This window comes from Chamaea fasciata, unplaced genomic scaffold (assembly GCF_029207755.1).
Source record: "Chamaea fasciata isolate MVZ Bird 193981 ecotype frontalis unplaced genomic scaffold, bChaFas1.0.hap1 SCAF_13, whole genome shotgun sequence".
NCBI lineage: Eukaryota > Metazoa > Chordata > Aves > Passeriformes > Sylviidae > Chamaea > Chamaea fasciata.
In genome coordinates, this window is record NW_027094098.1 from 2,201,846 (window position 1) to 2,226,245 (window position 24,400).

At 43.3% G+C, this 24,400-nt stretch overlaps 2 protein-coding genes across 9 annotated transcripts in view; one reads left to right on the forward strand and one right to left on the reverse strand.

The window, feature by feature from the left end:
• Nucleotides 1-8,541, reverse strand: part of CENPP (centromere protein P) — a 113,720-nt gene extending 105,179 nt beyond the window's left edge. Inside the window, exons 1-6 of one of the 6 annotated variants that reach the window (XM_066195855.1) lie at nucleotides 8,297-8,541; nucleotides 7,871-8,158; nucleotides 6,581-6,735; nucleotides 5,978-6,135; nucleotides 5,534-5,622; nucleotides 2,731-2,819 (exon numbers count right to left, since the gene is read on the reverse strand). In XM_066195855.1, coding sequence (XP_066051952.1) covers nucleotides 2,731-2,819; nucleotides 5,534-5,622; nucleotides 5,978-6,135; nucleotides 6,581-6,717 — 473 coding nt within the window. In that variant the 5' untranslated portion in view covers nucleotides 6,718-6,735; nucleotides 7,871-8,158; nucleotides 8,297-8,541. Of the gene's footprint in view, nucleotides 1-2,730; nucleotides 2,820-5,533; nucleotides 5,623-5,977; nucleotides 6,136-6,580; nucleotides 6,874-6,900; nucleotides 6,919-7,870 lie in introns of those variants that run through there. The other 5 variants (XM_066195856.1, XM_066195854.1, XM_066195860.1 and 2 more) reach the window with 5 other exon arrangements.
• A 115-nt stretch (nucleotides 8,542-8,656) lies between these two features.
• Nucleotides 8,657-21,150, forward strand: NOL8 (nucleolar protein 8). 3 transcript variants are annotated; one of them, XM_066195845.1, is made up of 17 exons: nucleotides 8,657-8,713; nucleotides 9,070-9,253; nucleotides 9,397-9,459; nucleotides 10,235-10,313; nucleotides 10,603-10,750; nucleotides 11,625-11,693; nucleotides 11,987-13,888; nucleotides 14,167-14,283; nucleotides 14,603-14,722; nucleotides 15,050-15,134; nucleotides 15,488-15,632; nucleotides 16,151-16,234; nucleotides 16,789-17,063; nucleotides 17,232-17,358; nucleotides 17,802-17,872; nucleotides 18,559-18,641; nucleotides 20,740-21,150. In XM_066195845.1, exons 2-17 carry the CDS (start codon nucleotides 9,115-9,117, stop codon nucleotides 20,758-20,760), a joined length of 3,528 nt encoding a protein of 1,175 aa, XP_066051942.1. In that variant the 5' UTR covers nucleotides 8,657-8,713; nucleotides 9,070-9,114; the 3' UTR covers nucleotides 20,761-21,150. The 3 variants fall into 3 exon arrangements, with proteins under 3 accessions (XP_066051942.1, XP_066051940.1, XP_066051941.1); XM_066195843.1 differs by lacking the exon at nucleotides 20,740-21,150 and adding an exon at nucleotides 18,958-19,051; XM_066195844.1 differs by lacking the exon at nucleotides 20,740-21,150 and adding an exon at nucleotides 18,958-19,051 and having other exon boundaries at nucleotides 15,491-15,632.
• The last annotated feature ends 3,250 nt before the right edge of the window (nucleotides 21,151-24,400 follow it).

Below are 24,400 nucleotides of genomic sequence, written 5' to 3' on the forward strand. Positions count from 1 at the left end.
TCTTTTTTATTTTGAAAGAATTTGGCATGACAAAAATCCACTTGGAGCAGAAAACACCTGTCTCCAATGCCAACATCCATGTTACAGAGAAGTCATCCAAAACCAGCTATAAGGATATTGAGGCAGAGAATAACTCTGTCAGGTTAAAATCATGGACTCTTCATCCAAACACCCTTTCACTTTCACAAAATATAGACAAAACACTGAAGCATATAAGAAATTTAACTGTTGTAAAAGTACCTAAGCCTCCTTTAATGTGTTCCTTTACCTGTTTTAAGGGAGAAAATCTATTTTAACTCACTGCAGAATGCAAGAATTCCTATATTAGCACAGAAAACCAAAGCACGACTCAAAGCTGGGGATAGAATTCCTGCTTCATTTGCAAGAAGCAGCATTTAATATAATGCATATTTCCAAAATCCTGCACTCTGACTTATAGATTCTAACTAGTTAGTAAAAAGTAAAAACAATTTTCATACTGCTTAAAGATCTCTATTTGCCTCAGTAACCCATGCAAGGGTTAACTCCCCCAACAATTAATGGGGTGTCAAGTCAAAAAAAGGAAAAAAAAGACTGACAAGAGTTTTTTAGATGTTGTGGTTCTCAACACTAGTAAAGTATAACATAAGTGATAACTGGTGCAAAGGGGACACAAGTGAAATCCAAAAGAAGACAACTAAATATTGTGATGGAATTTTCATACCTCTGTTATTGTCACAAAATATTTAAGAAATTATACAAAAATATACCCACTTTTAAAAAATGTACAATTCTTATATAGAGATGTACCATTTATATCCTGCAGCAGTACCTGCAGACTGCTGAATTTTGCTTCACTTTAAAAGATATTGCTTAAGTGTTCTAGCATTCTCCTATTTTCTTCCAAAGCAGGAACTGAATGCCAAGTTTTTAACTCTGCTGCTCTTAAAGACCGTTTTCTGATACATAATATGGAAAAAACAAAGCCAAAAAAAAAAAAATCAGAAAACTGAGGAGGAAAAAAATCCCAGCCAGGAGACAAAACAGAACAGAACTAGACAATGGATTTGGCAAGACTGGGCCAAGGAAGCAAAAGAAGAAAACAAACTGGTAGAGTGGCTGAAAAGGAACAAAACAGCAGGACACCAGATTCAGCTAGTCAGGAATGGAGGGAAAAGGAGGGGAGAGGCAGGAATTCTAGGAGCAGACTAAAGAACAAATGGCTACTTGGGAAAAGTCTGAGACTAACCAAGAGGGGATTACAGCTTGGAAAAATGAGGAGTAGCCCAACAAGGGGATTGAGAAACAGGCCCTGAAGGGAAATCACAGACTCAGGCAATGGAACAGGGGGTGCTCTCAAACAGGCACTGCCAGCACCAGCCCCACCCCAGCCATGGACTCACTGCCTGGCACTGGCAGCACACACTGTGGGCAGGACAAGGCACAGAGGAAAAATGAAATTTTAAGGTCTTGTGGTAAACAAGGTTGGGCTGTTTGAAAAAAAAAAAGGTATTTTTCAACCTACTGACCCCATTGATCCTATTGCCCTCGTGGCTGCAGGGTATCTACAGACACAAGGCCAACAGGTGGCACGTGCAAAGGGAGGCTCAGGAGAAAGTACCACTTGCTTTGTAGACATCGTCTATCATTCATGAAAACTTGTGTTTATTTATGAATACGGGCACTAGGTGAAAAAGGAGAAGAGACAGGGAGAAGACAGCAGTGCTCCAGCCAGGATGAAATAAAGTCTGCCACTACTTCAACAGATTCCTTTCCAGTGTGACTATTAAGTTCCAATACACTTCTGCTGTCATAGAATATTCATGAATAAAACAGGGCAATTTCCTCTTCTAAATCCCACTTCTTGAGAGCAGTCAACTGTTCTTCCCAGTTATACCACAAGTTTCAGTATAACAATCTCAAAGCCTTTAAATAAAAAAATCAGTTTTCAGTAGAGACTACTGAAGCCTGAGTTAACTCAACAGACCTCTCTCCACCCATCTGTTGGCACTGCCTCTCCCTCCCCAAGACCAAAAATAATGAAAAAGAAACAAATTTTTTAAAATAATTAAATCAACTACAGGATTTGTTCTCAGAACAGCTTGCTAGCAGAATTCCATGGAATACTGCAGACAAATAATTTGATCATTTATGCATCATGTTACCACAAGAAGTTGGCATACTCCAGAAAATAATGAAAACCAGCATTCATTCATACATTTAAATTTTAGTATGTCCATTTTCTTAAGCTATTGCACAAATACACGGTTCCATGTTTTTAAATTATAATTTTTTAAGGTATCAGTGAAATAAATCCTGATGCCAATAAGGGAAATGGAACTGAGAGCTGAGAATCAGAAACAGGCAAATACTGGAGAGGGATTCTGTGCACTTTAGGCATTACCCACACTGCACATCTGCAGCTGCCAAACACATCTGAGGAACAATTATATTAATTAAAATCCAATAGCTGAGATTGCCAAGTTACCTTTCTAACAGCTAAAACACACTATAATGCAAAACCTGGCTCTGTTTAGCTTGTATTTGTAACAGTCCTTCCAGATCTTAAAAATTACACGCCTTTCACCTTCTCTCCAGGATACAGATAAGGAATGGGAAGTGTTTAGATTGGCCGAAGGACATATCACATAAAGACACTGGCTACCAGCAATTCATGTGAAAACTCAGTACTGCATTTAGTATCCCATATCCCACATGGTAACTTGCCCTGAGCAAAAAATTCCATCTTACCTTGACACAAACTTGCTCACATTTAAATCTTCTGTGGATTCCATTATAATGCTGAGATCACTAACAACAGCAGACACTTTCTCATTGTTCTAGATTGGAGAAGTAACAACAAAATATTTTAGAAAATTCTTTGGCAAGGAGAAAAATGTGCTCATTAGCATATAAAAAAATAGAAAAAAAAGTAGATATAAATGCTGCTTAGTACTATAATCCTTAAAGTAGCATTTTTTAAACTACAGATTGTGTGTGTGAATGGTTCATTTCATTTCAAGAGTAGTGCTATTATCCACAAAAGGCTTTTGGAATAACACCTGACTTTATCAGCACAGAGAATACATATGTATAAAAGAAGGTTCATTACTTCCTTTCATATCAATCCCACTTCTTTAAGATTCTTCTCATTTTCCAACACAACCTTCAGCTGCCACACATACCAGAAAATTCACATATAAGGTTTTATCTATTAGTTTTGGGCTGGTTTTTTAAATTTTAAACCCTATAGTTTTGTCTCAAAATATTGTCCTTTTTTACAATCACTGTTACTCAGAAACACATGCAGGATAATGAAATTATTCTAAATTAACTAATAAGCTATTAAAAAATGAGAAAAGGTGGTCTAAGTAGAAATGAAGCCACAAAAGAAATTAATTCTCTTTTCCTTGCATTCTTCAACACACCAAAGTAATGGATCAGGTAGCAGTGAATGAAAAAGCTTAAAATCATGGTTTGAAGACCATAGGAAATGCCTCACTTTAAACCTCTTACACCAAGTCACTTCAAGCAAATGGGAATGGCAAGAGAGGAGTGCACACACATCTCACAGTCCCTCTGCTGCCTGGACAGAAGCACTGCTAACACTGCCATCACTAAAGGTGGGAAAAGTAAAGCAAGGCACTTCACAGATTCGTGGATGTACTAAATAACATCAGGAAAAACCATTTTAGGTTTAGAGCACTAGGTTCAACGGGGGGATGGAGCTGTGGAGAAGCTGCCAGCAGTCACAAGCTAACATGAGACCTTCTGAAGGGACTAGCTTGCCAATGGGAGGGAGGTTAACTAATGTGCCAGAATGCCATCGTGGGGCCAAATAAAAAGATTTAAAAGGAAAGCTCTGGACAAGAAAAACTCTTTTTAAATGATTGCTTTTCCAAAAGGCTCAGACTTGTTTTGGCTGATTTTCAAGCTCATGTCCTCTCCTAATACTTAATACTATGGAGTTGAGTTAACTCTACTTGACTTCACTACTAGAATAAATAGCTACCAGTTAACAGTGTGAAAAAACTATTCCTGATCTTCTGCTGCATACCAAGAGACCTGTTACCTGCTAGGCACTTCCCAAAAACAGCTGTCACCTTTTACTCCCCAAGACAGGTGAAACCGGTTATAACTGCACTACTTTGTCCATGCTAATGTCAGCACAGGTTATTCTGAATACTATGTACTTCCAGCAAGCAAACAAACAAACAAACCACGCAAAAATTAGCTCAAAATTACACTTTTACAGCTCATGTGAGGGATTTAAAGTATATATACACTTGGTATTCCCTATCTCATCAGCATTCAAAGTAGCCCAAATTTTAGGCATTAGGCAGCCAAGTGCTGCCACTCAGTGGTGCACTGGCTTTAAGCACCAACACCACTGGCAGTAAATTCAACACCAGTAACCCCTGTGTGCCCCACTGACACCAAGACATGTCATCCTGTTGCAGAAGATGCAGCTGAGAGAGAAACATTCTAACTGCAGTTTTTATACAGCAAATGTAAAGAGGCATCATGAAGATCACAAGTGTCAAGACACAAATGGACTTCAGAGGTTGCTCATTCAGCTGAACTCCTGCAGCTTCAAAGGATAAAAATCCACGTGTAGCTACCTAAATATTCAATTCTCAAATTCATAATATGGCTTTTCTAAAGAAGAGGAAGGACATCTTTACTATTCACTCTCAGTCCCATCTCATTAAATTAAAAAAAAACCCCCATCAAAACAATAACTTTAAAGCTGAGCTGAAAAATCAAGTTTTCCTGATGTTAGAAATACCATTACAAAGAACAACAGTGCTAGAAAAATACTATTGCAAACTGGGATAGAAACTGGTTTCCTCTGCTTAACATCGTGAATTCTGTGCTAAGAATAGTCTTATAAAAGAGCTCCCTCCCAGAAAATCTGCAATCATTGATGTAACTTGTGGCAGTACTGCAATGACTACTCGTATTAACCAAGCACACATAAATATAACAAAAAGAAATAAAATAAAAAAAAATCCAAACCAACAAAGAGAGCTGCTGATGTTTGTAGTGTTTTATCTTTTCCTTAGTTTCTTCCAGAGGGGTAACACTTGGCATCTTCCAATTTCCAGAATAAGAGATGTGACTCTAGAATGTGTTGTGTGGGATGAAAGCTGTGCCGGGTCAGGATGAGGCCCCAGCAGAGCTGAAGGACACCAAGTGCTCCCAGGGTTTTACCTCAGGGTTAGTCTGCAGGAGCATCCTCCAGGGAGCATGTTTTGGGAAGGAAAGCTGACAGAGACTTGGCAGTACTGGGTTAACAGTTGGACTTGATCTTTTCCAACCCAAATAATTCTATGGTAACCATTCATGGCTGAATACTAAACCTGACCTTCAGAACTATCTTGCTTCGATGCACGTGGAGCTCCAAAGTTGGGTCCAGATGTTAAAGAGGCAAAAGAACCCACTGAAGCTTAGATTAAACAGTTGAAGGTTTCAGCTGGAAAAGGAAGCACTGACATTTGTCCATTTGAAGTTTTGTTTGGTAATTGTTTTTTAACCATACATTGACCCTTACCGGCATTTCAAGAAGCTGGAATTCCACTTGAAAAGACAGGGAGTGACACTTCCCTGATAACCTGTGCTTCTGCACCGTCCTGGTTTTAGCTGTTATAAAATCAAGTTAACAAAATACGCAATTACACTTCTATTTAACAACTACTGCATTTCTTCCCTTAGTCATATTTAAAGTACCAACTGTTACCATGCCTCATATAAAGAAGTTTAACACATTAAAAAACTCCAACAACTAACTCCACTTTCCCCCCTGTACAAAGCACAACAGTAGTCTGTCACTTTCCCATTAAGAAAAGGACAATATTTACTCAGAAACTATTTTGTGAATGAACCAAATCTTACTGTATTTCAAAATAATTGTCTTTCTGCTAACAGTGAATTTAGAACAGAGGTTTGCAGGTGAACTGAAACCAGTGTACTCAGTAAAGGGCACAAAACCGCTTACTTCTTTCCAGTGTTTTCTTGGAATGACTTGTGAAATGAAACCCAGTAAATGCTGTTAAAAATGAGAGATCTCTTTCTAGACTTTCAAGCTCAGCTTTCAGGTCTGATGGAGATGCATGTCCCTTGGTTTCTCCCTGAGTTTCTTCTTCCAATGATTTTCTAGAATGGAAAAAAAAAATAAAATCAAAAGGGCAAAATACCCAGACATAACATGTTGGTACAACAAGACTGTTAAATAAAAGGCACTGGTAAAGGGATCTGATGGTTTTCAGACCCAAATTAGTTTCCAATGAGTCAAGTTTCAGCTGGATCACATTGCTGAAAACAGTAAACTATTCTAACTTGCATAAACTCTTTCCATTCACTGCCAGGTAGACACAGCTTTTATTCCAAGCCTGGAGGTGCAAGTGTCCATTTTGAGAAATGTGCAAAAGCATGCAAGAAAATGAAGCTAAGGTGCCTTTACTCACTTAAGTGACTTATTTTATCCACAGAGTTTACATTTACTAAGATAAGGAAAGCCCTAACATAGAGGTAAAAGCTTAATCCCAAACAATAGTGACAAAGAAATTCTAATAATCTAACAAATTTAAATAAAGCATACATTGCCTTCAGTATCTCCTCATCAGAAAAGAAGGTGGATTCTTGTCGGATATCTTTATACTCTTCTGTCAACTGTCTAATTTCTTCTTCCAGAGCCTGGATTTCATCTTCATAAGCTTGAAAAGTGCTCTCGTCCATTTCTCACACTCACTGTCACTGCATAAAACAAAATAAGGATTCTTCTCAGGAATAAACAAGAAACCAATTTTTTAAAAACACAAGTAATAACATTAGGCAATTGTTTTATGACACAGAGCACCGCACAGCCTCCAAAGACAGAAGTTAAATCAGGAATCTAAAAGAGTCAAAGGCTTTAAGAACCTTTTTAATTAGTCATTATTTGATGCATTTGGAGTGCATCCAGCTGTTTTACATTTACTATAACAGAACAAGCTGCTCCACAGGTAAAAACCAACTGCAATCAGATACAAAAATGGAACCCAGCTTTGATCAATTGACCTAATGACTCACCTGGGCAGAAGAGGCACAGCTGCTCCTAACACAATCTGCCTTCAGAGTAAACAGCAGTAAAGAGACACAAATTGCAAAAACGTTTCACCAATAATTTTTAAAATAAACCTCAGTTTTCAGGAAAAATAATAATTTGACATTCAGCCTAGCTACAACACATTCAGAACACTGCAGAAGATATTATGCAGCTCAAAACTAATGTGCTAATGTTTTTGACCAGGAAAACCCCAACATTTAGTTTTGTGTGTTTTTAAACCACTTCTACTCTGTGTGCAACTTCCACTCTAACATGGTTCTGTAAAAGGGGATGAGGGGGAAATTGGATTTTATTCCCTTATTTCATAAGCAACAGTGCCTTTGTAACACACATAAGAAAACAACACTGAAAGCATGCTTTGCATTAAAAACTTGCTTAGTGAATAAAGGAAGTATATGCAGTTAAATAATCATCCAGTCATCACCGGATTTTTTTTGAACTGGATACAGTCAAGAAAGTCACGGTCATAATAATGAGTATGGTGTGAAAAAGAAAAACATTACAACAGCCAGAACGTTACCCCAGATCAGCTGATCCCTCTTTTAACAGCCGCAACAGAAGACATAAACTACTTACAGCTACTTAAACTCAAGGATTTCACAAGGCTGCAGAAGACTCAAACGCTAATTATGACTTCAAAGATTTTATATCTGGAAAAAAACCCCCAACTCTTTAATCAAGGAAAACAAAACTTTTAGAAACCCTTCCCCGCTTATATGTCGCACGTGTATATATTTATAAGTATTTGTGCATTAACAGCATATCTTTCACATTTCTACGTACCTGCCTGTTTACACCCCCGAGTATTTGACTTTATGCTGCCACAAGAGGGGCTGGGAAGCGCTTTGGAGCGTTTGTGAGAACCGAACTGGTGCGTTCCGTGCCCGCTGCGGACCTTCAGACCTCGCAGGGCGATGCTGAGATCCCGACTCGTCCGAGGAGCCGGTGCTGACCCGCGCCGAGGCCCGCAGGGGACAGAGATGCCGCGGGGGCGGAACGGGTGTCCAGGCAGCGCAACCGGGAGCCCGGGAAGCCCCGGCAGCCGCCACAGCCGCGGGCGGACAGCTGGCCCTGAGGGAGGAGCGGAGAGAGCCGGCGCTGAGGGGTACGCAACGCAGAGAGCGGCCGGGGCCGGCGCCGAGGGGAAGGAAGCGCTCAGACTCGGCGCGCCCGCCCCGCTTTTTTCGAACCGCGCGCTAACCCACGAACCGGGGCGCTACCACAGCTGCTACCCGAGCGGGGGGCGCCGGCCGCGCCTTCTGTCTCCTCCCTGTCAAACAACAGAGCGCTGGGGGATAATTCCCGAGTTCTTTATTATAAACGAAAGGAAAAAGCCTTGCTTTGTCGGCTGTGCCCTTGTTTATGTTAATTTCTGCTCTCGTTTTCCGGAAAACACCCCCGCTTTTCTTCCTGGTTAGTCACGCTCAAAGCGTCCTCTGCCCCAGGACCCAGCCCCCGTGTTCCCACCACACTTGCTCGGCCGACAACAGGAACCCAGCAGAGGCGAACAGCCGATCAGAATCCAGCGGCAGGAGGAGGCGGAACGCTTTTTTATCGAATGAGGGCTGGGAAGAGTTGCCGGGGGAAGGTGCGGTGGTGGCGCTGCGAGGCTCGCACATGGCGGCGGTGAGGCCGGGGTCCCTCAGGCCGGGGGCCCCGCAGCATCTCCCGGGAGGGGAGGGTTGGGCTGTGGGCGGCTCGCGTTCCCTCCGTAGGGGACCCTTGGGTTATATTGTAAAGAGCCATTTGCGCTCGTTCTCGCGCATAGAGTTATGTGGTTCAGGGTTTTGAAAAACCCCAACGCCTGAACCCTGGTTTGCTGTCGCTGCGCTGGAACAGAGCGTGTTGCCTGCTGCAGATCAAAAGAGAGCTCTGATCGTGAGGTTCTTCGTGGCTTTTTAACGCGCTAGTTTGTCCCTGATTCGTTATTTTAGTCACGTTCATTTCCGTGAGTGTCACTGAACTGTTTTGTCTCCTTGTAGAGGAACAGAGTGTGTGTTCTGGATGCGATACCTTGACTTGGCAGCATGGAGAAGGAACAGGTTTTCAAACGTTTGTATGTTGGAGGGCTTGGCCATACGGTTTCCAGGGCCGAGCTGGAAGAAAGATTTGGCAAGTTTGGGCGTGTTTTGGAGGCAGAGATTATTACCAGAAAAGATGATCAGGGTAATAGTTTTCTTTCATCTTTTAAAAGTTACTTGCTTTGCTGTTTGGAGCGTGAAATGGAATTTTTGCTTTAGAGACACTTCAGTTTTAAAGGAAGGGAAAAAACTACGTAGAAGTTAACTTATTTTTTTGTTATTGATCAGGGAATCCTACGAAAACTTTTGCTTACGTCAGTGTTAACATTTCTGATGCAGATCTGAGAAAGTGTAAGTACTTTTTAAATTTTTGCTTAGTTATGTTTTTGAGCCAAGTTGCATTGCTGATAACTCTTGTTGTTACATCCAGTTGTGATCACAGCAGAGCTTCTTTCATTCTCTTGTCAAGTTGATTTTGTTTTCTTTAAGCTGCAGCTTTATGGAAGCTGCATTGCTGAAGTTTTCAGAACTTGCTGTGAGCAGATTGAAAAGATTCCTTGTGACTGAAGCAGGTGATTTGTGAGTTTCAGAGACTCATAGAAGGGTCTGCCTTGGAAGGGACCTTAATGATCATCTCATTGCTGTGGCAGGGACTCCTTCCACTGTCCCAGGCTGCTCCAAACCCTGTCCAGCCTGGCCTGGGACACTTCCAGGGATCCAGAGGCAGCCACAGCTTCTCTGGGCACCCTGTTTGTTTGTTCTAAGCCTTTAATGGAAAGGAAATATGCTTCAAATCTTTCATCAGGTCTATAAAACACTGAAATTGAATTATGTGAGAGGAAACCTAGGAGAAGAGCTGATGTAAAGCTTCTTTTGCAATGTGCCCCTGGATCTGGGGAGTGCTGCCATTAGGCACTTTTGAAGTGAAAACTTCAGTTTTGGATGTAAACCTTCAGGTTGAAGATTTGGATATTGGCCCTTTTAAATATAACCCTAACCCAAGTGAACAATCACGTATAAGGTCATGCTTAGGGAACCTCAGGCTGTCGTAGAAGGAGGCCTAGTGAAATCTCTGATATGCTTTTTTTAATGTAGAAAATACTCATTTCCCATCTCTGTTTTGCAGGCATGTCAGTTTTAAATAAAACAAAATGGAAAGGTGGGACACTGCAAATAGAGTTGGCCAAAGAAAGCTTTTTGCACAGGTAGAAACCAATCTTTTCCAATGTATGTTGTTGCTAAAACTACCTTTCTTTCTGCTTATCTGATAATTTTATGCCTGTACTTCCATCTTGTAAGCTCTTACTGTTTCAGTTTTTATGAACTCTGTGGGCTGTTGATTTATGTTTGATGCTGTAACACCTTTTGCATCATTATCCCCTCAAGGGTGATGGGTGTTAATTTCCTGAGTAGTGAGTGGTTGCTGTTCTGTGGGAGCTCCAATTCTGTACCTGGCCATCGCTTTTTCCCTGCGTGATCTACTTTCTGGTACAGGCTGGCGACAGAGAGGGAGGAAGCAAAGCTGCAGAAAGAAAAACCACAGAGAAATGACCAAATGTGTCTGCTGGAATCACTGAAAAAGACAGGAGTTGTGGACTTCCACATGAGAGCAGTACCAGGTACAGAGGTGCCAGATCATAAGGTATGGTGGGGTAGAGGTGTAAGAGAAATCAAACAGTGAAAAGCAAGCTCATTTTATCTAAATTCATGCCAAATTTATGCTTTATGCAAAGAAACTTTATTATTAATTAAGTTTATTATTGATTAAGTTTATTATTTATTATATACTGTATTACATTACTCTTATGTTTATTATTGTTTAATAATTATATTAGTTATTAAATAGTCATGATCATACTGTCCCCTCTTGCCATGTGAAGTGAGGAAATGCTTTGTTCCTCATTTATATTGGCAATAGGGTTGTGTCACCCTTAAAAGCTTGTAAAGGGAATGTGTAACTTACTTCTGTGCACCACATAACTTTTGGTGGCTTGACTGGACTTTGGGAGGATCTGCTAATGCTTGCAAAAGTAAGAATAAAGTCACTTGACATGCAAATTTGGGTAATAACATTTATATTTAGTACAAAGTTTTCAAAACTCTTTGCTAAGCACAGAATGGTTTTGGAGGGATTTTTAATTTTTTTTTTTGTGAGAAAGGGAAAAAGAGCAAAATAATAGTAATCCTGTCTTTGTAGGTATCACTCTTAATTCATAAACCAGAAACCCTGTATTAAAAACAGCACCTGTAAAGAAATTTAGTTCTTTGTTATCACTCTTTATTTGTAGATTGTTAAAATTTAGTTTTTTGGTTGGCTTTGGTGTGTTTTGTTTTTGAGAAGGAGGCTGGCCAAGTTGCATAGTAGGGCTCAGTAGAGAGAATAAAGAAAAAAGAGTTAGTCACATGTAGTTCTTTGTTAGTGTTTTTGTTATTCAAGAATAGACATTTGTTTTATTCCAGAGTTACTTCCACTCTCTGGGCTTTTTTTAATGCTGATTATTTTTCTTTTCTTTTAGAAATGGGTTGTTGGAAAATTTGGGAGAGTCTTACCTATCCTGCACCTGAGGAATGAACAAAAAAATAAAATATCCTTTTCATTTGGCTTTGAACACAATTCCCTTCCTTCTTTTGTCAAATGGAAAAACAGTTGCTTGACAGTCCCAATTTTTACTCTTCTGTCAGGCTTAATTTACTGAATCCCCAAGTAAATCCTGCAGTAAGTCTGTGTGACTTGGAGAGTTGTTTTCCACTGCACTCAGTTGCTTAAAGGCTTATGGTCATGACATGGGAAAGGATTCTTTGCAGAATTCAGCCTGTTCATAAAGCCCTGAGTCTCCTGAAAACATTGGGGTCTTTCCAATCCTTAACTCAGACTAACGTGGTGAAATATGACCCCTCCAAGTATTGCCACAACCTGAGGAAGCTGGAGGCAGACCTGGCATATGCAGCTCCTGTATCCCAGCTCACCTGGAACCTGGGAGGGGGAGACGACATCACGACCAGGAAGCGCCGAGGGGAATTGCCTGGGATGAAGAAACCGCCGGAGAAACGGAGGCAGCTGGGCAGCGAGGCCCTGATTGGAGCAGCTCTGTCCTCTGTGTGCCCAAAAACACATCCAAAGCACACAGACTCACCGCAGCTTGGCCAAAGATCAAACCCCAAACCTAGTGAGGAGCTGGAATTGCCTCCAGCAAGGAGACTGGATGGGAAAATATCAGGGAGAGGTTTATTAACAGATCAAAGCAGTGCTGGTGGAGTTACAATCAAAAACAATACCGGTGTTTCTGACAGTGACATTGATTCTGAAGAGGAGATCAGAGCAATGGTAAAGAAAGAGACAGAAAGACAGAAAGCTGAAAATGCTGACACTGAAAGTGAGCACTTGGAAATTGTTGGGGATAATTTTGAATTAAAATACAGTAGCCACTGGTCCTTAAGCAATTTGGATGCCATGAAGAAAGCTACTAAAGGAAGTAACAAAGAGAAAGAGACTGTGGAGTGTGATAATGGTTATGATTCAGCAGATACAGATGAAATTATTGCTGAAAGTAAAACTCAAGAAGACTCTAAACAGGGGAAGGTGAAAAATAAAGAAATATTAGCAAAAAAAAAAAGTGGTTTGGTAAATGGCTCCTCACTGGAAACTTGCGGTTTAAAAGAAGAACACATTAAAAGAAAAGGGAAAATTAAAAAATCCAGAATTGCTGCCTTGCACAGTACAGCAGCCAGCAGTATGACAGAGACACATGATAGTGACAGCTCTTCAGAGTCTGAGGAAAGGGAGTCTGAAATCAGCTCTGATTATGAGTCCATGATGCAAAACTGTTACCGCTTAGACCTCACCTTGGATGACTTAAAAGCCTTGGCTACAGAAAACACTGAGACATCTCCAGGGGGGTCAGGCAGTGAACCGAGTCCTTCTAAATCCAGCGTTGTAGATAAACCCAAGGATAATACTGTAGAAAAACCAAAACTTTCTAAATTTCACCCTGCAAAAAAAACCCCCATCTGTCCTGAAGATGTGCTGGCTGATATTTTAGCAGGGGAGGAGGATGCTATCGAGGGAAGCTCCAAGGGACAAAACAATTCATATTTGAAATATCAGCCCTTCAGAGGAATAGGGTCCCTTTGTGTAAAAGAGTTAAGTAAGGACAGCACTGGGTTAAAGAAGAAGTGTGTAGAAAGTTTGGGACTTGAAGTTTGTACATCTTATTGTGGGGAGGAGTCATCTAAAAATCAGCCAAAGAACCATTCCTTGTGTTCACCTGAAATCAGCAGGAAAAAGAGACACAAAGTGCCTTGTGAACATCATGAGGAGCTGTCAGCTGCTGCCTCCTCAGCAGGCCAGAGACTTCGGCCTGGTTCCAGGCCTCATTTGCAAGGGAAGAACAAAGGTGTGAGTTCTCTACAAGACCAGAATTCAGAGCACGGAGCTGCTGCTGCCAGTACTGATCAGGGTGGTGGGAGCAGTGACATGGACAGTGATGCTGCAGGGGCCCAGCACATTAAACAGCAGCTGAAGAGCCCAAAACTGCTTTCCAAAGCATTAAAGAAGAATAGAAGCAAAAAAAATCCAGAATGTGAAGGTAATAAAGGTGGGAATGAAAACACAAACCTTCTGGAAGATAAGGAACTTTGTCTTCGTGCTGCTGCCTCAAAGGAGCCCAGTACAACAGAGAAACAGCTCCAGGACAACGAGAGGAGGCTGGCAGCTCTGGAAGAGAGACACAGAGAGAGGGAGTTACAGAAGAAACTCATTCAAGGAGCTCTTTCAAATCTGGTAATTGCAACTTCTACCTGAATAGTCCACAGTAATAGGAAGAGGGCAGTGGATACATGTGGAGTAAAATGTTTCAAAACTGTAGTCTGGAATTTCTGATGACATTGTCAGTTTTCTTTTGAGAGTATACAAAACACTGCATACCTCCTCCCTGGAATACCTGTAGAGTTGCAAGAGGAATAAGAGATTCCTCTTTCTGTGTCATGAAAGTTTCTTTCAGATACTCATGTCTGAGTGCAGCAGGTATTTGATGTGTTTGACACTTGACTCTTTCCTAGGATAGGCAGCCAGCAGGAAAGCGCAAACACATCATATTCGATTCCGATGTGGAAGACGAAGCTGAAGTGGATGAGATGTTGAAAAAAGATGCAAGTTTGGGAAATATGCATGGACAAGTAAGTGTTACTGGGAAAAAATCAGTATGATGTAATCAGAAAGTTGAATTTTTATACTGAACTCATATAACACCTGAGTTTCCCTTTGCATGGGTGTTTTTCCTATGGTAAATCCAAACAGTCATATCTGTAAAGCAGAATTACAGAAGGTGTGTGTGGACAAGGTAAGATTTGAAGCACGTGGATCAGGAAGAGAGCTGGTTGTGCAAGAAATCTTTCAGCTAAACTAGAGAGCACATGAACAAAGTTGGTACTGATTGATATTCTCAAACTTATGTGAACAGCTGCTTTTCTCTTCTTTTATGTTTGTGTAACAAAGGATCAGTCAGCTCCCAAACCTTCAGGCAGACTGTTTGATAGCAGTGAGGATGAGCAAGAGGATACGGACGATGAGCGATTCAAAATTAAGCCCCAGTTTGAAGGCAAAGCTGGTGAAAAAGTGAGTGAAGCCATTATTGTAACTTAGTTTTCCTTTAGGTGTCCGTAACACCACTTCAAAAGAACATAACCTGTATCTTTTCATTCTTGCTGAATATGATTTTTATGAACTTAAAATAGAATTCCCTTAAAGGAAGGACAGAATGTGTGGTGGGGAGGGGGAGGAGTTTCTCTGACATTGTCATCTTTGTGTACAAAGAAATTACTGGAAAAGGCAGCTAAAACTAAAGGTAAAGAGGATGTTACCATTGTTACAGTAAGAAAAAAAAGTTCCTGAATGATGATTTTTTTTCTCCAGTGCTTAATAACATCTGTTTCATTTGTTCAGCTGCTGCAGCTGCAATCCCGCTTTGGCACCGATGAAAGGTTCCGCATGGATGCTCGATTCCTTGAGAGTGACAGTGAGGAGGAAGGTAAAGCTCATAACATTCCCTGGTTGCTGGTAGCCACAGAGCCTTTCACCAGCCTTTTTTGCTTTACTGGGATCTTGCGTAGAGCATCTGTCAGTGGCAGGGGAGTTGCACAGTTGTGTGATGCAAGCAGGGAATGGGTTAAATAAATCCTCTGACTTTGCCATTCAATAGATGCCTGTGACATTTCTAATGAATGGTTTCCTACAGTGCAAGGCAGAAAACCTTTAAGTAGCTTCAAGATAAAGGAAGTGATGTGTTCATAGATGTGAGCTCTTCTAGTACTGTAGTAAATGTTACGCATCCCAGACTGCAGACTTAGCAGAGAAAATAGAATGTATTTATTTTTCTCTTAGCAGAGACCAAAAGCCTGAACGCAGATGAAGAAGAGGAGCTTGCTGCAGAGAAAAAGAAAAATCTGCAAATACTGGGAAGCCTCCTGAATATCAACCTGGAACAACCCAAGCCAAATGAAACAACCATGAGTGTGAAGAAATTCAAGTATGAATCATCCGCTATCAGTAAAGAAGGAGGCTTAGGAAGGCTAAGGTTTTTTAGGAAGGAAACTGAAAGACCCTGAAATCGTTGACTTTTGGAAGATGGGCATAAAGGGTTCTTGTGTGTTGTTTTGGGTATTTTGCTCCTTTGGACCAGTTGAATTTATGCAGTGTTTGGTACTAGAAGAAATATATCCACATTTACATGGATAGCTGTATTTATGTAGCTCCTCAAAAGATTTATCAGGTGCAGGTATAAACTCACTGCATAACACACAAGTGAGGGCTGTGTTTTATCTGAAATATCACAGTTTGATTAAACCCACATCTGCTTATATGTTTCCTGATCCAGACACTGAATAGAGGTTGCTTTCTAACTGCCAGTTACATTTTGGGTTCATTTTGAGCTTTTTTCGTAAAGAAACCAATGTGAATTTCGGTTTGACTGTAAAAGTTTTAGGTGGCATTCAGTTTGGTATTTAGAAAGTACAATGGTATTTCTTTTCCTTTCTATTTTTATAGAGATATTAATGCCCTCCGTTATGATCCAACAAGAGAGGACCATGCAGTCTTTGAAAGGAAACTAAGTGCTCCAGAAAAGGAGAGGTAGTGTAACAGCTTGGTAACTATAATTGTGGTGTTTTTTCCCATGGAAAGATGGTTATAGCAACAAACCAAGTTTGAAACTATACAGATTGCTCTGATATTAATTTCCTTCTCCCTGTGGTTGCTTAAAATCAAGATATGATAGGAACTGTGACCACTAAAACCAGCATGTAGTGTCATTTTTCCTTTCTACTCCATTTGTTTCCTGCATGCCATTTTCTGACCTCACTGATGGTTAGAAAGGTCAATTCAGGGACCTTGAGATTTGCAGGTCTGTGGGAAAAGCATAAGAAATCTGTGCTAAATGCCTTGATTTCTGTGTTACCGTGTACTAAGCGAAAAGTCACTTAAGGATGTCGCTAGTTAAAGGCAGGACACTCGTTCCTGCCCTTAGACTCCAACCTCAGATGTTTCCCCGCTGCTTAATCTTGAACGTGAACCCCTCCTTAGCTTGGATACGTTTAGGGAGACATGAAGAGCAAGGCGGCTCTTAGGGAAGCTGTCTTTGCAAAGGACGTGCGCTGTGCTGCTATCCTTGAACAATCTCATTTCAGTAAAGCCAAAAGGAAGAAGAAAGAAGAGAGTGAGACGCTGCCTCAAGTGTCTGAAGAAATCTATTATGATATTGCAGCTGATTTCAAAGACTTGTTTGGATCTTTAAAGAACAAACCAGAAAAGACTGAGGAAATACCCTGGGACAAAGAGGATGTGCAGGACTCTGTCCCAGATGACCATCTGGGACCTTTGCCTGAGAATGACGTAGCTCAAGAGTTGAGTGGTTTCAAGTTTTCCTTCTTTGGAGACACAGAGGAGTTGGGCACCAAGCAAGGTAACAGTTGAATGGGTAAGAGATCCCTAGAACAAAGTGAACGTTCTGTCCTTCTTAAATCTGTCTTTTCCAGTGTAAGTATTTCACTTGAAAGGAGGAATTTTTATTGACAACTAGAGGAATAATCTGGTTGGGTTTTTTTTTTTTTTTTTGGTACTGTTATTGCAGAGCCTTATGTACTTGGAACAATAAAACCAGTAAAAGTCGCATGGCAAGAGGATCCACGTTTCCAAGACAGCAGTTCTGAGGGTGATAATGAGTCTGAGACGTCAGATATTGAAAACGACCAAGAAGTGTAAGTTCCATTTGTGTTTGTTGTCTGCTTGGCTGTTGTAGTTGGATGCTGTGGGAGTATTAATAGCAGCACTCAGCAAATGGGAAACTGACATTGCACACCTCTGAGCAATAAAAGTCATCTTGGAAAACTATTTGTGCTGCACAGAGTCAAAGCTCCCAGCAGCCCATTTGATGTGAAGTTGAATATGAAAAGAGAGAAGTTGAGCACAAGAAATTAACTGGGTCGTTTTGGTTTGACCAACCCCAAAATGAGTTTGGCCAAAAGCCAAAGACATAGTTTTCTATTAAAAAGTGGAGGTTTTGATTGAAGGCTCTATATGGTAACTGTGGAATAAAGCTCTTCAATGTATACCATTTCTCTGAAGCACTACAGCTTTAACTCGTGTTCATGCAATTTGACAGTACCTTTTAGGATGCTGAAATCCCTTTGTTGTTGTCTAGGTTTCTTTCTTTACCACACACAGAAAATGCTAGAACTTTCTTCTTCTCCAAAGATGATGAACGCTTAAGAGGTATAACAGAACTTCTTCATCCCCTATTGTGTTTTTTTGCCTTTTAAACACTTACTGGAATTCAGTAAGGAGGAAAAAATGCTGCCTGATTATGAATATTTTGCAGTCAAAATTTGCCATCCTTACTTGTGGTCTAAGTTGTGGTCAAATCTCTTGAGAAAGTCCTGGTAAAATAAAGACTGAGCAGCTTTCTGGCTTTCTTTTCTTTCAGATAATTGCCTAATATGTATCTGAACTTCTAGAGCTTACAAAAAAAAATAGTCACTTGACAGGTTACCTAGACCTTTTGGACCCTTTCAGGCACATATATAATCTTAGTGTACTGCAGTCTTTCAGCCTTCCTGATTTACAGGCTGTGTTAAAATGGAGATCTCAGTCCTTAGCTGGCATCAGTTCTGGGGGAAGATGTGGGATCTTGGTACTGAGCTTTTATTGAAACAGCTGCTATTCACTGCAATTTGGATTTCAGCATGTTCAGGAAAACTGCTGCCTTTCATTTTTCTTAGTGCACTAGGCTGTAGTACAGAACATTTCTGTTGGAGCCAATGTGTGGTGGGGGGCAAGACAATAGGAAGAATATGAAGAACAGAGCTTCAGACTTTATTGCTGTGTTGTTCATGATTGTTAGAAGCAGCAGCATAATCAGAAGTGTTTAACCCTATTAATTGGTTATTTGTTTTGTGCAGAGGGCCCAAAGTTATTTTGTAGATCAACCGAGCTCAGTGAAGAAAAAGAGAGTTGGGAGGAAAGACGTAGATTATTGCTTGAGGTGAGTATGTAAAGTCTGTTCCCTGGTAACTGTGGCTGAAAGCTGAGCATAGGGGAGGGAACATGGCTATGAATGTGCATGTAAAATTTATTCAGGACCTGGAGAAGAGCCTGAAACTTTGTAACTACCATGCAACAAAAGTTTTTTAGTATACCGGTGTGTATAAAACATCATGTTGTGATGTCCAATCAGGGAAGCCACTACATCTGTTGTGTTACAAGAGCAGGTACTGAACTGTATCTACAGAAAGGGTTTGAAAGAAACAGTGAATTCAGAAACATCTCCTCATACTATGTTGCATTTTCACTATTTTCAGGAATGCTGGAAGAAGCACAAAGATGCCAAAAAAAAAGTGAGATCAAAACAATAAATTTTCTTTTACAGATCAGAAGCTTTTCCTGTTACTTCCTTGAAGAAGTTAGCAAACAATTTACTTTCAAACTCCTTTCAAAGATCTAGCAGGATCTGGCAAACACTGTTAGGCAGTGTTTCCAAACATCAGCTGTGGCTGATGGTCTTGGATTCTGGGGAGCCACGGGAAGGCTGTGATGCTGTCTGGTACCCTGGGGCCATGGAGCTCTGGCTCATAACTGCAGGCTCGAAGGCCAAGCAGGAAGATCAAGGGCCCTCCAGGCTTGGGCCAGGCTAGGCCAGAGCAGTGTCGCCAGCCCTCCAGGAGCAGATGGGCTCTGCCAAGCCCAACCTGGGCACTGCGCCCAGCCCAGGGACACAGAGCTGCTTTGCCTGGCAGCCGTGCCCAGAGCACCAGAGCTGTCTCATTCTCATCTGTTGCAGTTTTCCCCACAGCACATGATGGTGGCCCCTCTCTGGCCGCAGACGTAGCAGTGCTGCCAAGAGCCAAGCAGCTCCATCAGCAGCAGCCTTGGGGCCTCCCCAGGCAGCCCCCACAGCTGCGGGCAGGGCTCAGCCACTGCTGGGTCTCAGCCCACAGAGCTGCCTGGTGGAGGAGGCTCCTGTGCCAGAGCCTCTGTGGGTCTGCTGGGAGCCAGACTTGTACCACAGCCGGCTGGATGGCCGGCCTTTCTTCCCTGGGGTCTGGGCAAAGCTCTGCAGTACAGTGGACAGCTGGGCTCGATGTTGCTGGCAGAAGTGGCCGTGTTGGGGGATGACACATCAGAGGATTACCCCAATGCGTCATCCCCCAGGGCATCTCCCTGCACCTTGGCCTCTCACACCTTGTTCCTGTCCTGGGGACTCCTCCATTGGACAGCTGGATTTGGGGCCCGATGTTGCTGGCAAGAGTGCTTTAGTCTGCAGTGAGGCCCAGCATGTCTGGAAAGGACCCTGTCCTCAGGGTCTGGGGACCTGCTGTATGTTGACCCTGATCTTGCCTCAACTCTACCAGCTGGATCTGCTGCTCTCCAGCGAGGAAAACTGGAGACCGCTCTGATGGTGCGTGTTGGACGCTGCCACGCTTGCTGGTGTCTGGCAGCCGAGACTGGGGAGAGAAACCCAATGGCACCGGGCTGCCAGGGCTGGGGCTGATGGCCGTGGATTCTGTGGAGCCGTGGGAAGGCTGCAGACCTGACTGTCTGGTCAGCCTGGGGCCATTGAACTCTGGCTCATGACTGCAGGCTCTAAGGAGGAAGCAGGAAGAAGGTCAAGGGCTCCCTGGGCCTGGGCCAGGCCAGGTGAGACCAGAGCAGTGTCCCCAGCCCTCCAGGAGCAGGTGGAGCTGCTCCTGCCCCGGGGCTACCAGCAGGAGCCACAGGTGGGATCTGCCAACAGACTGGCACTGCTTGGCCATCCTCAGTGCATCAAGACAGCGACACCACAAGATAGCAAAATACTACTAACACCTGATTTAAAACAGCTGAGGGAAACCATAGGATTGAAAGGAAAAGAAAACAAAGGTGTGCAAAAAGATAAAGGGAAGACTGAAATATTAATAAGATGATATTAAGATGTGGCGATTGACTCATGCAAATGAGGAAGAGTTGTTGAGTCTGGTGGGGAGAAGTTCTGTTGGGGTTTGCAGTTCTTATGACAAGTAGTTTTGTTGTTCCAGTATGGTTTTGAACCCTTTTCTGTTCTCCCTCCAATCCTCCCCTCCCCTTTTGTGGTTACTGTCTGGCAGCTCCGGCTGACAGGGCTGTAAAAAATGTGGTGGAGGGCATATACTTGCGCCTTGAAAGAATCAGCAGGGAGAGGGAGGCCAGCTTCCTGGGATGTCTGGCAAGATAACATCCACCACCAATCAAGGCAGAATAAGAGCTCCACCAATGAAAGGCATGGAAGAACTGACTGACAGGCCTTGGGAGGAGTCAAGTTTATATAAAAGGATGAAGCCACAGGCTGTGGGAGGTACTGGAAAGGACATATAAGGACTGCTCATGAATATTAATGAGCGTGATGCAATCTCAGGCCTTTAAAAGCCAGAGAAGCCATTCTGTGAGCCTGAGCCTCTGGTGAGCAGAAAGTATTATGCTACACTCCCAGCGCTGTCCGCCTTTGCTTTGTAATTTTAATGGCTGCTAAATAAATTTTATTTTCTCATCCCTACCTGGGGTCTGAGTTGTTCATAACACTGTCAGACATGGCACCTGTCAGGGGTCGGTCCCTGTGCAGGAACACCGCGGTCTCCTCCAGGTGCTGGGTCTCTCCCTCTGCAGGAGAAAGAAGAGTGTCAGGAGTTTGCAGAACAGGCCCAGAGCCACGAGGGCACTACTCCCTGGTCAGCCCTGCGTGAGCCCTGCTCCTGCCCGCCTTCTCCACCCGTCGTGGCGTCGAGGAACGCTGCTGTCTGCTCTGTTCCTCCGCTGACTCTTGGAAGGGAAAGGCAGGTGAGCCTGCAGCACAGGCCCAGAGCCCCGAGGTGTGGGGCCCCTCTGGTCCCTGGGCACCCAGAGCCCGGCCCTGCCTTCTCCTCCCGTTGTCAGGTCGCACTGACACACGGCCTGAGCACAGCATTCCCTTTTGTGGCCCTGGTCGCACAGGTCACAATGGCCGCGCTGACATCAGCACGGTGCACCCAAAATTGGGGCAGCCATGGCCTCAGTCCCCCGCCACCCACTTGAGACAGCACCCTTGGCAACCGAGGTTCTGAGATGGGGCCGAGCCTTTGGTCAGCGCGGAACCAGGGCAGGGATTCCTGCAGCAATGCAGGTCAAATGCCAGGCCCTGGGGCAGCCATCAAGGGTGGCACTGTAGGCAGAAAGGTGCTGTTCAGGCAGTGCCACTCCTGGGCTCCAGCCGCGGCCAAGGGAAATCTCTGCTCCTGCCCCTGGCAGTCGGTTGCCCAGAGAGCTTGTGCAGGGTCTCTTGCACTGGAGAGATTCAAAACCTGCTCTGGGTGAACCGACATTTTCCTCAGGTCCTCTCTGGAGTAATCTAAGATGAACCTGATTTGATGCTGGTGCTGATCACCGTTGGGAACAGGAGATAAAGTTGGAGACCCCCACAGCTGCCTCCCAACTTCAATTGTCCTCTCATCCTATGAACTAACAACTTTGACATTTCATATTAAACGGAAGAATTAGTATTAAGGTCCTGAGAAGCATCATCTTTTACAGTGACTCAATGGAAACCTGGAGAATTCAACGGGAGTTTTCTGTGTGCATCTGACTGGAGGGCATGCCACAGTCTTGGACTCAAAAGTCAGATGTAGGAAGATGCTCTTCCCACATGAAAGTTCCTTTGCCGCTTTGGACCGTGCTTTCCTGCTTGCAAATAAATTGAAAGAAATCAAGAGAAGCACAAACAGTTCTCGTAGACCTTTCTCATTCATCTCTTTGCAAACGTGCGCGTGAAAAATCCAGATGAATGATTTCTAGAATTATCAGCGGGATCCCTGGGAAGTGGGGCAAGGGCTGATGAGCAGGGACATCCTGCACCTGCCTGATGCTGGGGCAGCAGTAGTTCATCCATTTTCCTGTCTCTGTGGGAGAACCACCTTGGGTGGCAAACCATGCCTTCATTGACTGGACAGGTGCACTTAGGGAACTTATAAGGTGCACTTACATACAGTATATAGTATACAGAGCGTATAAGGTCATGTTGTGATGTCCAGTCATGGAAACCACTACATCTCTGTATGTTCCAGGACCAGTTCCTTAACTGTATGTAAAGAAAGTCTTTGAGGCAAACCCGGAAAAACACTGGGAGCTCACCCTTGTGTCCCACCAGGGCCCGGGACATGGCATTTTCTACCACAGGAGAGACTGACAAGAGACTGAGCAAGCCAAGCTACACCCCACCAAAAGCATTTTCTGAATGTGCCACCTCTTCAAAACCGCAAGTGGTTTTATTGGTTAACAGGATTCATTTTTTATGCTCGTCAATACTTTGTGTGTTAAATGAACAGTTTATTTCACTCTTGTCCAAAGAACTCTTTTCCTCAAGCAGCTGGGGGAGGGGCCGCTTGAATCTGCTTTTCGAGGGACCCCTTTGGAAGTTTCCTGCCAAATTTGCCCTAAACCAGGAGAGTTGTTCTCAGGCAAAGGTTCCAACCAGATGATCGTCTGGGGCCGAGTCCTGCACATCCTCTTTGTCCCAAGGTATTTCCACGGTTTTTTCCTCATTTGTTCCTTGAAGGTCAAAATGAGTCATTGAAATCAGCTGCAATATCATAATAGATTTCTTCAGACCCTTGAGGCAGTGCCTCACTCTCTTCTTTCTTCTTCCTTTTGGCTTTACTGACATGAGATTGTTCAAGGATAGCAGCACAGCGCACGTCCTTTGCAAAGACAGCTTCCCTAAGAGCCGCCTTGCTCTTCATGTCTCCCTAAACGTATCCAAGCTAAGGAGGGGTTCACGTTCAAGATTAAGCAGCGGGGAAACATCTGAGGTTGGAGTCTAAAGGCAGGAACGAGTGTCCTGCCTTTAATTAGCGACATCCTTAAGTGACTTTTCGCTTAGTACACGGTAACACAGAAATCAAGGCATTTAGCACAGATTTCTTTCCTGCCAACACTAACATCAAGAGCTAATATGGGTTCCTCACAGACCTGCAGATCTCAAGGTCCCTGTATTGACCTTTCTCACCTTCACTCACGGCAGCAAACAGACTAGAAAGCAAAGATGACACTATGTGCTTGTCAGGCTCCGCAAATATATGCGGGGAACCTGATAGTTCGTTTTAGGGATCACAAGGCGCAAAAGACACAGCGGGGGACAACTCAGTTTGCTCAATCAAAAATGCACCTTTATTTAGGGCCAACAAGTGCGATAGAAGGATTTGAAGGGAAATAAAGGAGAGTGAGAAAAGAGAAAGAGGGGGTGGGTTAAAGCTACCAGCGGAGAGACGAAATCCTCGTGGTCCAGCCAATAGATCCGTCTTCTTCCGTGGGGAGATCTCAAAAGTGAGCGAGAGTCTCCAGGGTTTTTCTAGGTAACCGAAGTGAGGGGCACAGAGCCAAAGCAGGAACTACCAGGTTAAAGGTTGATTGCTCAGGAGCAAGCTGCAAGCCGTACCTCCGTCACGGACAGACCAGTTTGGACAGGTGGCCTGGGCTTGGTCCCTTGTGCCATTGTCCTTGCATTCTGTTCTCATAGGGCTAACCCTAACCCTAACTCTAACCCTAACGCAGTCCTCTGAGGCTTGGCAAGCCTTCCACCTCAGCCAGACCAGGGGCTCCTTTCAGAGTCTGGGGTCTCAGTCCTCCATCATTGGAGACAGTTGTGAGGCGTATCACATCCTTGGACAGACTCTGACAGTGCTGCTCGAGGTCTGTGCTGAGGCCCGACGTCACTGGCGGGAGCGGTTGCTCCTGCGGGACGTCCCCGACAGTGTCCCCCAG